This window comes from Chaetodon trifascialis, chromosome 10, assembly GCF_039877785.1.
Source record: "Chaetodon trifascialis isolate fChaTrf1 chromosome 10, fChaTrf1.hap1, whole genome shotgun sequence".
Taxonomy (NCBI): Eukaryota; Metazoa; Chordata; class Actinopteri; order Chaetodontiformes; family Chaetodontidae; genus Chaetodon; species Chaetodon trifascialis.
This window is the reverse complement of record NC_092065.1, coordinates 23,264,685-23,277,853: the sequence shown is the minus strand read 5'-3', so window position 1 is coordinate 23,277,853 and position 13,169 is coordinate 23,264,685. Positions and strand designations below refer to the sequence as shown.

General features: G+C 41.0%; 1 protein-coding gene across 1 annotated transcript; it reads left to right on the top strand.

The window, feature by feature from the left end:
• The first annotated feature begins 397 nt into the window (after positions 1 to 397).
• Positions 398 to 9,416, top strand: herc56.1 (HECT and RLD domain containing E3 ubiquitin protein ligase 56.1). The gene is made up of 23 exons (XM_070972027.1): positions 398 to 620; positions 720 to 837; positions 938 to 1,014; positions 1,416 to 1,637; positions 1,736 to 1,827; positions 2,988 to 3,118; positions 3,609 to 3,733; positions 3,828 to 3,904; positions 3,991 to 4,109; positions 4,243 to 4,302; positions 4,453 to 4,558; positions 4,783 to 4,981; positions 5,496 to 5,644; positions 5,733 to 5,849; positions 6,044 to 6,142; positions 6,275 to 6,439; positions 6,571 to 6,711; positions 6,902 to 7,068; positions 7,197 to 7,263; positions 7,399 to 7,469; positions 8,463 to 8,646; positions 8,779 to 8,881; positions 9,165 to 9,416. The coding sequence occupies exons 1-23, from the start codon at positions 398 to 400 to the stop codon at positions 9,380 to 9,382; spliced, it is 3,030 nt and encodes a 1,009-aa protein (XP_070828128.1). The 3' UTR covers positions 9,383 to 9,416.
• The last annotated feature ends 3,753 nt before the right edge of the window (positions 9,417 to 13,169 follow it).

Sequence of the window (13,169 nt, the reverse complement as noted above, 5' to 3'; positions counted from 1 at the left end):
GATAAAACGAGAAAAGTGGGAAGGATGATAAAATGAAGTGAATACGAATCAAAAAGAGTGTAAATGAAACAGAAAAACAGAAACGTTTGAGGGAGGGATTTTGAGGACTTGGAGTGGCAGAGATGTCACCTGTAAGGTGAGCAAACGCGCGCGCGCTCTTTGAACAATCCTCAAGAAGCGCCAACAAACAAACAAACAAACAAACATTCTCCAGCAGGCTCTCTTTCGTTTACTCAGGATTTAAAGGTGAACTCATCAGCTGTGTCTGCGTGCCACCCTGTTTCGTTTCACCACGACGCTCCCGCTCAGGTTTTGTTTTCCTCGCTGACAGCTGAGTTTCACTTTCGTTTTCAGCTGGTAAAAGTCAGCTGTGGCTGCTGAGGAGCGCACAGCGAGGATGTACTGCTGGGGGGAGGACAGCCACTGCGGCTTTCGGCAAAAGGACGGCTCACTCATCGACAGAACAGCACCAGATGGGCTCCTTCACCTTCAGCTCGGTTACCACATCGCGGATCTGTCAGCAGGTCAAAGTGTGCTGGCCTTCGTCAAAAGTAATGGAAACTCGTTCATCATTCGCACAATCGAGAGAGAAGACGGGAGAAGAGAGAGAGGAAAACAGAGTGAGCGTCTGCTGGAAACAGGTTCACTTTAAGCTCCTGTATTATCCGCAGTGACATGTCGCTTACACCTGCTGTGTTCCTGCGGCTCTGTGCTTGCAGAGTTTGTGAAATGTCCAGAGAAGATTGAGGCTGTGCGCTGCGGGGATGATGCGGTCACACTGCTGTCTGACAGAGGCACTGTCCTCTGTGTGGACACCACTCGCACGTACCTTCCGCGGTAAGGAGAAGCTCTGCTGTCCACGCGCACAGTGGTTGCAAAGCCTTCATTTGGATTCACCGTCATGAAGTGTCAGAGCGCTTTCTTTCTCTTCTCTCAGGCCGCTGGAAGCTTTGTGTAACATACCAGTCTCTCAGGTTGCTTGTGGAAGCCAGCACTCACTGGCCCTGACCAAAGGTACAGTAAAGTGTCCAGTGGACTGCAGCTTCTGTGTAAACTGAAGGGGAGGAATTAATGTGGCACTGCTCATCTCTGGACTGTTTTGTGTCTGTGCTTTCCACCTTTAAAACACTGGGTAGTTTCATTTGTGGTGCTCAGAGTATTGTGCAGTTACAGAGATTTCCTCATGATCTCCAACAACTGCGTACTACCTGTGCTCTTGTCGAGAAGTGTAGCTCTCTGCCCTCCAGCATTCAATGCATTGGATTTAATGCATAGACATATGTTTACTCTGTATATTGTAAAGCCCTATGTGTTGTATTCCAGAGTCCAACATGTCGGGGAAGTGTTTGACAAAGCAGGTGACGTTATTGTAGGCTGCAGTGTGAGCTCATAAAGTCGTGGTGATGCCTCCACAGATGGTCAGGTGTATGCATGGGGTCAGGACTCCAGAGGCCAGCTGGGTCTGGGAAAGAGGGAGCTCGGCGCCAGTTCACCCCAACACCTCCAGTCTCTGTCAGCCATCCCCCTGGTTCAGATCGCCGCAGGGGGAGAGCAGAGCTTCGCCACCTCTGTGTCTGGAGGTGTGTTCGGCTGGGGCAGGAACGACTGCGGACAGCTTGGGCTGGGAGACAGGACAGGTAAAAAAAAAAAAAAAAGCAGCTGTGATATCTGATATTTATCCAATATGTGCTGTTTCTGTACCATGTTAACCTGACTTCTCATTTCTTTTCTGTAGACAGACATAGACCAACTCTTGTTCATTGCCTGAACATGAAGAAAACGGTTCACGTCTCCTGTGGAAAAGACCACACTGCCGTTTTGACTAAGGTTAGACAAAGAAAGCTGGAGCAGTTTCTAATACTTGACACTAAATTACTGACACTTACTTCCTTAATACCTACTCACAGTGTTGATATCATATTGTTAAGTGTAACCAGAAAACTTTTAACACTCTCCTAATGTAACCACTAATCAACAACTTTTTATTGCTGGAAAAAGAGCACGTTCTACCTCCAAGAGAGCAGATATCATCAAGAGAATCTAATTTACTCACCAAACGGCACCTATAAACGAATGGAATGATTGAAAAGGTTTAAATGGTCTTATAAACCCAAGGCTCAATTTTTAAGCATCCCTGTGATGAAAATATGGGATTTTCATTATGTGTACATTGTTGAATAGCACATTTCTGGAACAGCTAACATAAGAAATAGACCAAGATGTTAAATAGTCCCTCTTCATCAGGCTTAGATATCAGTTTAAAAGATGTATTTGTTTTCAAAAAGTCTTGACATTGATTTTGTGGCTGATGACACTGATGTACGGAGCCCCTAAAGTGCCACGAAGAAAAAAAAAAACTAGATGTGTGCACACAATTTAATTAACTGGTTCATTTATACAGACAGGTGGCAACACATCCCATGTCTCAGGGCAAGAGCAACAAGAATGTCATTATATAAAGTTAATTTAATTTAAAGTTAATTAGCTGAGTTCTGACTGTGAACATCTAAAGTGGTCACTACAAAGAGCCGTATGCAAGTCAAAGCGTGGGAAAAAACTATCTTGTGCGCTCATTTTAGTATCTCGTGCATTCGATTTACTATTTCGTGCGCACGTTTTAGTATTTCGTGCGTACGGTATAGTTTTTTTTTTCTTCGTGGCACTCTAGGGCCTCCGTACTAATGAGAGCAGCGAGTCTGAAAACATTGAAGTTACAGGTTTTACAACCGAAACAATGAGCTGAAAGACTCATGATCGCGCTCTGTGAGATCATCAGTACGAGCGACACCTTTTATGTAGTGGCAGTCTTTGGATCCATGGTTAATACAAAGATATTTGTTAGTGCAAATGATCAGTGTGGACAAAATGAAAAAGTTTTCCATTTATCAACAAGAAAAAAAAAACATGCTGACATTGTTAATCCCACAGATTTGTGAACGTAAATTACTTTGCAACTTTGAGCTACATTTGCATGTTTGCTTCCTCAGACAGGTGCAGTGTTTACATTTGGCTCCGGTCAATACGGACAGCTTGGCCACAACTCGTTCGCTGATGAGCTACGACCTCGGCTTGTTGCAGAGCTCTGGGGCGCAAAAGTCACCAAGATCGCATGTGGACGGTACAGTACCTTTCATAATGCCATAATTCGATTTTTAATCGTTGCAGTTTCACTCATGTAAGGGTTAAAATGTATTTTAAATCAAAATCAACTCAGTGTTTCTCAGTTGGTTCCGAATCACACAGAAATAAAGTCTCACTCTTTTAAATGTGAACTAAAAAGACACTTCATCACTGTTGAGGAGAAGCTGACTGTCATATTTTGCACAGTTGCATCAGGACATTAATCTCAGACTACGAACCTTTAGATTTTATTCTGTTCAGTGTTTCATCATAACATCACAATAACCATGAAGACACCGAAGAAGGCATCTGACCTGCATTCTGAGGAAACTTTACAACATCTAGTGTACATCGTCTGGCTGTCACCTTGTAAAGTGTACACAGAGCTAGTTTCAGAATGATGCTTTGAAAACAATCAGCAGTCAGTCTATTTGCAGTACATCTCTGATGACAATAAAAATGTTGTTTGTAATATGTTATCTGCTCAGGTGTCACACATTAGTGTTGACAGACTCCAAGAGGGTCTACTCCTTTGGGTGTGGAGAGCAAGGGCAGCTGGGACGTGGAGAGGAGAGTCATCCGTCTGTGCCGCTGCCTGTTCCAATGCCACAGGGTGACTATGTTTCTTTAATAAGTGAATTAAATAATGTGAATGCAATGAATGGATTTCTGGAGGAGATTACACTTTCATCCAATCACTGTTCCAGACACGGCTGATCATCCTAAAATTGAAAACATCTTCGCTGGAGGAAACTGTTCATTTGCAACATGCGCGTCTAATGAGGTACCAACAGTGAGTGCAGGCTGTGTCGGCCATGATGGCTGGAGGCGGAATAATGTGAACGTCAAGCCAGCTTGTTTCTTTCACAGGAAGTTCATGAGGAGTCAAGCGTCGCCACTGTCAGCAGTGTAACACAGCAGTGTCTTAAAGACATGATTGACAAATGGACCTCTCAGTGTGATTCAAAGTCATGGAAAAAGATAAAACAGTGAGTGTAACACAGTAGCAGTTTATTCAGGTATACGGTATTGCTATGAAGAGTAACCTGATGCTAATTATTCTCTGAAAGCTTCTAACACTGTTTTCTCTGTGCAATTGACTAAAAATGTTCATCTTCACAGGGAAATTCACAGGACATTTTCCTCTGCATCCTTTGTGAATAAAAGCTTCCTTGAGCAAAGGTAAACACAGCACATGTGTGCATGACAGTCGTTTTATTCTGGTGAATCCTAACATTTCCTGTTTAGCCATGCTGACTATTGGATGGATGGTGATGAAATATGGCAGACATTCACACATTGCCTAAGTGTAGTTTTTTTGTGTGTTTTTAGCAAAGATAAGCATTTCCTGACTTCACGAAAGGACTCTGGATTGAACTTGTCACTTGCACGACTTACTTTCAAGAAACTGGTGAAAAAGGACAGTGTTTTGGCAGAGGTAACTGATGTGATGTAATCTGTGTGAAAATTGAATTGAATATCTGTGTTATTTTTAAAAAAAAAAAAAAAGCATGGTGTGTTTTACTCCCTGATTAAAGGAATTTCTAATAAGCCAGCTAACTTGTCTGAGGCTTTTTAAAATAATGACCAAATGCAGACACCTTCACTCTACACACCTGCGTCCACATTGACTGGTGTGTAACCCTTGTAATCCTTTGCCAGGTTGAGGCTGCTGTTCTGCGCTTGCTTCCTTCCCTTGATAAGAATCCAGTAGGAGTGGAGGGGCTGAGGATCTATCTGCTTCTCAATGAGCTCCTGCATGCCATCCAGAGAAACAAACACCCACAAGCCAGCACAAAGCTCGCAGAGGCGGTCGCTGCTGCTGTACTAAGCTTGTCTCCTGACAGCCTCCAGGTCATAGGTACTGTCACCACCGCACATGTAGTATTAGCATAGCATCTGTATTATTATTTTTTTATTTTAAGATGCAGTACATTTAAGATGTAGCCCTTGAGATTTTCATGAAATCAAGCTGCATTTTTTGCTACTTTTTATTTTTATTGGTAGTGGCGGAGTCCGCCATTCCTGTGCTGGACTCAGATTTTCCTCCCTGGAAGCATGAGAGAGTCACAGGAAATGATGCATGCATGCAATCCAGTGCAGTTTTATTTCATTGATAACCGTCTCACCCTGTACTGGTCTCTGTCTTTACACCCTATCAGACCTGCATTAAGTTATTGCTAATGCTAACAGAGTATTCCCCACTGCTGCTGCGTCTAATGAGAGTTATTACACTTTGCTTGCTGTAACACTGGTACCCACGGGTGTCACCAAATCAACCTGGAACAAACTTTGAAATATGTCCTTGACATCTGCTCAGGAGTGAAATGTTACCTGACATTAATGTCTGCAAATCTCTGTGCTGTCTTCCCCAGGGGACTGGTGGTCTTCACAGTCGCCCTCCACCATGAAGAAACATGTTAAGGTGTGGAAGCAGGCCCTGTCAGTGATCCTGTCCTTTGTTCCTGTACCTCGCAACTCTGGAGTCAGAAACCTGCTGCTCGTCCTGCAGTATATGCACAATGTTAGCATTAGTTGATACCCATATGTTGTGCAGATGTCACACAGCTTGATCCTAAGCTCGCCTAATAAGTAAAACACTTGTTTTAAAGGTCAACAGCAGGATTGCAGAACCTCGACGGATACCAGAAACCGATTTTTACGTGTTGATTGACAAAAACTTTCTTTGTGAGGATGTCCAGCTTTGGCGTTCACGGTCACAACGCAGGGTAAGAAAAACACATTGTTAGTTAGTTTGTGAGCGAAAGCCATGTGTCTGTAAAGCATGGGGTTGAATCCACTTCATGATAACTGCACGTCATTCAAGTTTCCCTTTGTTTCTCTCACTGTTCTGTTTCTTGTTGTGTCGTCATATAAATGTTCTGTTAAAGTAAAGAACCTGTATGCTTTTCTTCCCTTTCAGAATGTGCGTGCTGAGCCGCTAATCCTCTGTAGCTTTCCAATTGTGATGGATCTGCAGTCAAAGAAAATGGCTTTTGACATGAATGCTTACTTCACCAAGGTAACAGACATGAGAACTACCCGTTACACACATTATTATAGTATAGAGTAATACATGCACAGGCACACTGTGAAGTTAGCTGCCAGCTGCACAACACGTTTGTGTGAAATTAAATCTTTTATTTTATTCCAGTGCAAAGTACTTTATCCCATCATCCGTGATATGATGTTGGGAAATCGATTATCACAGCCTCGAGACCTGTTCTTTGGACTGAACCTGAGGCGAGCATCGGTTTTAAAAGACACATTTGAACAACTTGGTGCTGCCAATGACAGTGACTACACAATGCCACTTGTGGTAAAACATCTAATTTTGATCTGATTGCCATAGCGTTGCCAAGTCATACTAAAAAGCTTGCATTGTTGTTTAATTACTCTTGTATAAGCTACTGTTTCAGCAGGTAAACTTCATTCCATTTTGTCGTCTAGGTTTATTTTGATGAAAACCTTGCAATCGATGATGTCTGCAGAAAAGACTTCTTTTACGAAGTGTTTCATGAGATGGTGTCAGCTGAATCTGGGATGTTCATGTTCAATGACTCTGAAACGCTGGCATGGTTCCCTTCCAAAGTAAGACTTTACATCTTCATACAGGAAAATTATTTTTGAGCAATAGCCTCAGAAATCACTGTATTTAAAAGATTGCCTCCTGATGATAATGTGTAACAGTGAGCCAATATTCAATTCTGATCTTAAGGTCTTACATCATAAACAAATAACAAAGATTTCTGATATAAATCATCTCTACCATCAACACCAGGTGACACAGGAGGACCAGAGATACTTCCAGCTTGGAGTTCTGTGTGGATTGGCTTTATACAACCAGTGTATCATACACTTACCCTTCTCACTGGCCCTGTTCAAGAAGCTGCTTAATGTAAAGCCTTCACTGGAGGATATGATAGAATTCAGCCCACGTGTTGCAAAGTAAGAGGAATTAATGTATATATAAATCACAGAGATTTTGGTTTTAGGTTGATTTTCTGGTCAAAGCATACTGGAAACATTGTATAACCTCCTTGATATCTTAAATTTGATTCCTTTGTTGTTTCAAGGAGTCTGAAAAGTATCCTGGAAGACTATGATGATGATGACTTGGAAAATATGTGCATAGATTTTTTGGTAGGTGTTTCAGAGATGGCTTCTGTCATTTGTTCTCTTTATGTACTGACAATCCATGATCCTTTTATCCACTTTATCCATTGTCAACAAAGCACTGTTATCACTACCTTCTTCTTTCTTACAACTGATCAACAGATCACCTGGAATGGTGTAAACGTTGACCTTGATCCTGAAAATCCTGGAAAGCCAGTGACAAGTCAAAATAAGTAAGGACCAAAGTGTTTATTGCTCTATCAACATTTTTGTAACTTTCATGGGAGCAATGAACATCTTGAGCCGGGAAACCAAAATAGTCTAAAAGCTAAAGCTAAAAGGAGCTGTAAAGCTCTGCGGAGCTGAGAGGAACTGCCGAGTCTGGTGATAAGTCTCTGTGTTTGTCAGAACAAGCAACCCCTTTCACACAGTATCATCTGATCCATTGTTACTATGAAACTGTTAGACTCAGCCTTCTTAAACAAAGGAAGTTACACAGCTACCAAGGACAAGGGGTTATTGAGTCTTCTCTGTATCAGTTAATAAGAATCTAACCCCTTGTAGGGATATCAAACTTGTATATTATGAATAATTGAGTCATTTCTTTCTGCAGCTGACCTGGACACAGTTATTTATGCTTTCGTTGTTAATTAAACTTGAAAATGTTACAAGTCATCCATCACTTAATATCCTCAAAGCAGTTCTTGAGGACAGCCACATGGCTGCTATCAGTAGGACTGACAGGAAGATATGATTGTGTATCATCTGCATAGAAATAGAAAGATACATCATGTCTGCCAATTATGTGACCAAAGGGAAGAAAAGAGTGAGGCCCATTTAGGTACAGCACAAATGAGTTTTGTAGACGATCAAACAAATCTACCAAGTTCCACAGGAAGACTTCTGTCAGTTGACAATATATATAAAATGCCAAGGAGTATAAACATGTCAATTCTTTCCACTGTCTGGTTGTTGATGACCAATGAGGGGGAAGCAAACTCACTCCTCTGAATGTCAGTTATCATTTCTTTTGTCTAGCGATGTTGAAACCAGGTTGTTTGACACTAGCCATCTGACTACAATCAAATCTGTAATGGAATTTCTCAGCTAAAAATCCTGGTTTTGCCTCACACTTCATTTCTTGCTTGAAATAAATTGGAACAGAGCATTTAATACTTTGACAGATGAATCTATTTGTTGAATTGAAACTTTCATTTGCTAAACAGGAAGGAGTTTGTGGATGCCTACGTGAATCATGCCTTCAACACATCAGTGGAGGGTGTGTTTCGTGAGTTCAAGCGAGGCTTCTTCCAGGTGTGTGAACGAGATCTGGTGAAGTTGTTTCGGCCAGAGGAGCTCCAGGAAGTGCTGGTGGGAAAAGACTTCCATGACTGGGAAAAGCTGAAACAGGTAAACTCGTGGTCTAGTTTTCTCTGCAACTGCAACAGATTTATCACATCCTCACGTGCTTGATTTGAACACTACCAGTGTTTCTAACTGTCTGTAACAGAAGTCATTCTAAGTCTGTTTCACTGTAATTAGAACACAGGTTATGAGGGAGGATACCATGTTGGCCATCCCACCATACAGATTTTTTGGGAGGTTTTTGATGAACTAAGTGAGGATCAGAAGAAAGCTTTCCTTTGTAAGTATTGTACCTGATTTTAACATAGAAAAACAGTCTAGACACAGTATAAATTGAAACCACTAGAACATAATTAAGTCAATTATCAATACTTTCTTATTACCCATAGCAATTTCAATCGAGATAGTTTGTGAATGTTTTTGCATTACCTGTTGTACACTTGCTGCCTGGTGAGTCTATTGTAGGAAAACGCACTTGCAGAGTAGATGATGTTTTAACAATATGAATGTCTGAGTCGAAAAGTGAGAGACTCACAGACAACCTTATTCCCCTCCACCACTAGGGTTTGTGACAGGTTTTGAAAGGGTGCCTATTCTTGGCATGGAAAAGATCAAGATGACAGTCCGAGTTCAACAAGTCCCGGATCTTTTGTATGACCAGTACTACCCTGAGACACATACATGTTACTCATTCCTGGACCTGCCTCTATATTCAACCAAGGAGATCATGCAAACCAAGCTGACAGAGGCCTTGAGCAACAACAGAAGAATCTTCAATTGATGGTGAGACTGTACCGTGACAGCTCATCTCTGCTGAACAGGACTAAACATTTGTAAAAGAGCAGCCTTTGTGGCCACTGCTAGCGTACCTGTGTCTTAGCAAACATGGACAGTTTGAAAGTCTTTATGATGATGATGATGATGATGATATTGATGTCTTAAGTTATTTCAATGTATTTTCTTTCATGACGATTCCACAGGGTATTAAGAGTGTGATAGAGTGTGTTATTTTTGGGGCCAAGTTAAAATGTTACATGCAAAATAAATGTTTACAGCAAAGCTTAATCCTCTATTTTGTAAAACTGTGTAAGTATATTGTGTCTAGCAAATAATTTTATTTTGTATTGTAGAAAACTTTGTGATGTGGCCCCTGCTGTTGCAGAGTGGATTCAAGCTGTGATAACAGGGCTTAAAAACGCGATGCCATTACACAGTTCAGTGGGTTACTCAGGTTGTATTTGAATAGATTATTATGTTAAATGGCAATAATGGGAAACATTAAGAAATGGGTCCCACCAATTGGAAAAAAACTTTCTTGACATGCATACAGTTACAGTTTTCAAGTTCTATATTAACCTCTCCTTGAAAGCCATTCCCATGTATGTATGTATGTATGTATGTATGTATGTATGTATGTATGTATGTATGTATGTATGTATGTATGTATACATGCATTATTTGCTGTTTCAGATTTTCAGTGTTGTGTGTATATTAATGTGTATGGCTTTTTTCCCCCTTTTTTTCAATTTCACATTTATTGATGTACATGTGTGGAAAATAATAAAAATTCTAGTTTGAAAATACCGCCAGTGCTATTTTCTACTAAGAATTTGGATTAATGTTATTAGAGGCCGGGCAGCTCTGCTTCCAGTCCCTCTTGTGTTTGCCAATGTTATTATTCTTTGTCTTTGAAGCAGGAAATCTGCCTTCCCATGCACGAAAATAAAGAAATCTTGATTCAGAGGTCGGTCCTATGCCAAACATCTTCAAACTGGCACTGTGGGCAAATAGTCCTGATGGTGGTGACATTCCTGGAAATAATGCTGTATTAAGTTACTGCTAATGCAGACATTTCCTACTGCAGCAGCTTCACATTAAAAGCATTTAACTGGCAAAACAAATTGACTGTGATCACTAGAAACAAGTTATTTTTAGCATTATTTTGATAGTGAATCAGCTAAAAATGCTGCAGGGAATGATGGAAGAAGGAGGAACAGCAACAGTGAGCTGTTAGATGGAGAGCAAACCTCCAACCACTTAGTGATGTCACTGACGGCGTAGCATAAAATCCTCAAATTAAAAAAGACATTAGTAACTATAGGTGTGGCCAAATCAAAAATGACTGAATTCTTTGTGATTGCTACTTAATCACTGGCCATTGGAGACAAATCATGACAGAATAATGATCAATTTTGAGTGTTTAACTTCTAAAACTAAACAGAGCCCACATCTGGTGCCAGCTTGATGGTTTTTGGAGTGAAGTTATTAGTATGCAACCACAATTTTACAGCACTGATTGCCAACTGAAAGAGAGGGAGCGGACACAAGGAGCTTGTCTGGGAGACAAATTGCACGGTGAAAGTGATAATTGTAGCTACATGCTGAGGACGTGAGCTTTCATCACGAACCTGAGTTGACCGCCTCGTAATACAAACACAGCAGGTAACTACAGTTTCTCTTTTGTTTTTGCTTTCACCACATATGCTATGATGTGGATGGGTGAGTGATTTTCATTTCGTCATGTGCTTTAGTGAGGTTTTGTTTTCCATTGCTCACAGTCAAGTTTCATTTCTGACTGACGGAGCTGAGTCATATAAATCAGCTCTGAGTCTTTCAGAGTGACTTCACCAAAATGTGCCTGTTCCTGACAAGCTGGTATGACCGGTGTTGGTGTATCAAATGATCCTGCAGCCTCAGAGGCTGTACTGTCTCCATGAAGATCATGAATACAGCTTCATCAGTTTCTCTGTCAGTCAGGGTCAGCTACTTTCCAATTTGTTCAGTGAAGCCCTCAAACTGATCTAAAAAAGCAAAAGGCATTTGCCTCCATCTGTTTAACTACAGCCAACATATCTACTACTGAAGCATGCCAGATCGCACTCAGATCCACACCAGGAGCTGCCATCTTGAATTCAGCAAAAGTAGTAGATTCAAGTTCAACCCCTATTTGAGTCCACCCTCTGACTATTGATGGATGAAGCTGACAGATTTAATACATTGCGGCAAGCCACACGATGGATAAATAAATAAATATAATTAGAAATACATAATGTATTTGGTATATAAGTATAGAGCTGGAATCAGGAGGTGATTGCATTTGGATGCTATTTCTACTCGTTCTAGTGCACCTTTGTTTGTTTTGTTTCAATTAGTAAGATGTAGAGAGGTTGGAAGGTGGATTTTTAATGAATATTTAGTGAATATTATATGCTGAAATCAAACACTCAGTTGTTCCTTGATGCAAGTTAAAAAGCATCAAAGTGACATGAATGTAATGTGGAAGTATGTCTGGTTGGCAGAAATCAATGTAGATAGGTTTACTCCAGACTATATGTGTGTGTACTACTTAATATGATAGAGGAGACATTAATTATATGATGACATGCAGTCTGTTGCAGTGTTTGGTAGTACCACCAGATGGCGCCAAACTTAAAAGATTAGATAGTTACAATAATTAATATATCTTAATGTTGAACTGGAATGTGTGAATTTAAATGAAAGAGATAAACAGCCAGACTTCTATTATAGCCCAAATCAAATTCAAAGGACGTTTGGTAAGGAGTCCACAAATCTAAAACTAAGCAGATAACTCAGTTACCCAACAACAGTGATATGAGGCAGGTCGTGTCGAAAAAAAGGAGACATATCAGAGGAACATGCATCATGTTTTGTTCTTGTTCTGTTTCCTTAGTTTCTTAGATACGTCTGAAAAGCATGTGTGTGTATTTTTATTATGAGAGAGAGAGAGAGAGAGAGAGAGAGAGAGAGAGAGAGAGAGAGAGAGAGAGACCCTTAATCTTTGTCTGTACTGTATGTACACACATGCAGTGTGTTTGTGATGCAGGTAAATATGATTTTAAAAGAAAGAAAGAAAAGGGCCACTAGATGGCCCCATTATCCTGCAGGTTGGCTGGTGAGACGAAACAAAGAACAGCTGGGATGAGATCATCAAGCAGACCAGTGCAGACCCTCCAATATCATCACAACTGAAAAAGCCTACAGACAACAAAAATACAATCCGTTCAAGGAGGTGAATGCCAGTGTGATGTGATGTCATATGAAAGATCAGATGAACCAGTGGACACAGGACAATACACACACACAAACTTCACATTTAACATTTGCACACACAGTGAAACTCCCTGTCGTGATAGTACGGGGGCGCTATGTGAGTTTTCCAGTCTCTAGGGGCAAACTAGAGATATAAATGGAAACAACTTTTTTTTTTCTTGCTTTAGTTCTCATTTCCATCGTGGCTCTCTGACTCCTCTGTGTGAATTCCGGCCAAAAGGACAAAGTCATTACAACAGAAGCATCTCAGGAATGCAGGTCATTATGTACGTTATGGTGTAGCTCACTGCGCCTCCCTGCTATTCAGAGGAAAAAACACATTAGTCAGTTATATAATTCCTTGGACTTCCGAAGCATCCATTCAGTCGTTTTCCTCTCTCCACTGAGTACGAGAGGCTCGCGGCCGCTGGCTGCCGCTGCTCCGCCGCGGGAGCGAGTTGGAATGTATTGACGTCAGAAGGAAGCTGGACACACGCGCCTATGTGCGTGCACGCGCA

What these genes read in the sequence shown, in the direction of transcription:
- herc56.1 (XM_070972027.1), top strand. Translation starts at nt 398, where the DNA reads ATGTACTGCTGGGGGGAGGACAGCCACTGCGGCTTTCGGCAAAAGGAC. An exon ending in AAGAGAGAGAGGAAAACAGA is followed by an intron (nt 621 to 719) that starts GTGAGCGTCTGC and finishes CTGTGCTTGCAG; the next exon opens with AGTTTGTGAAATGTCCAGAG. An exon ending in ACTCGCACGTACCTTCCGCG is followed by an intron (nt 838 to 937) that starts GTAAGGAGAAGC and finishes CTCTTCTCTCAG; the next exon opens with GCCGCTGGAAGCTTTGTGTA.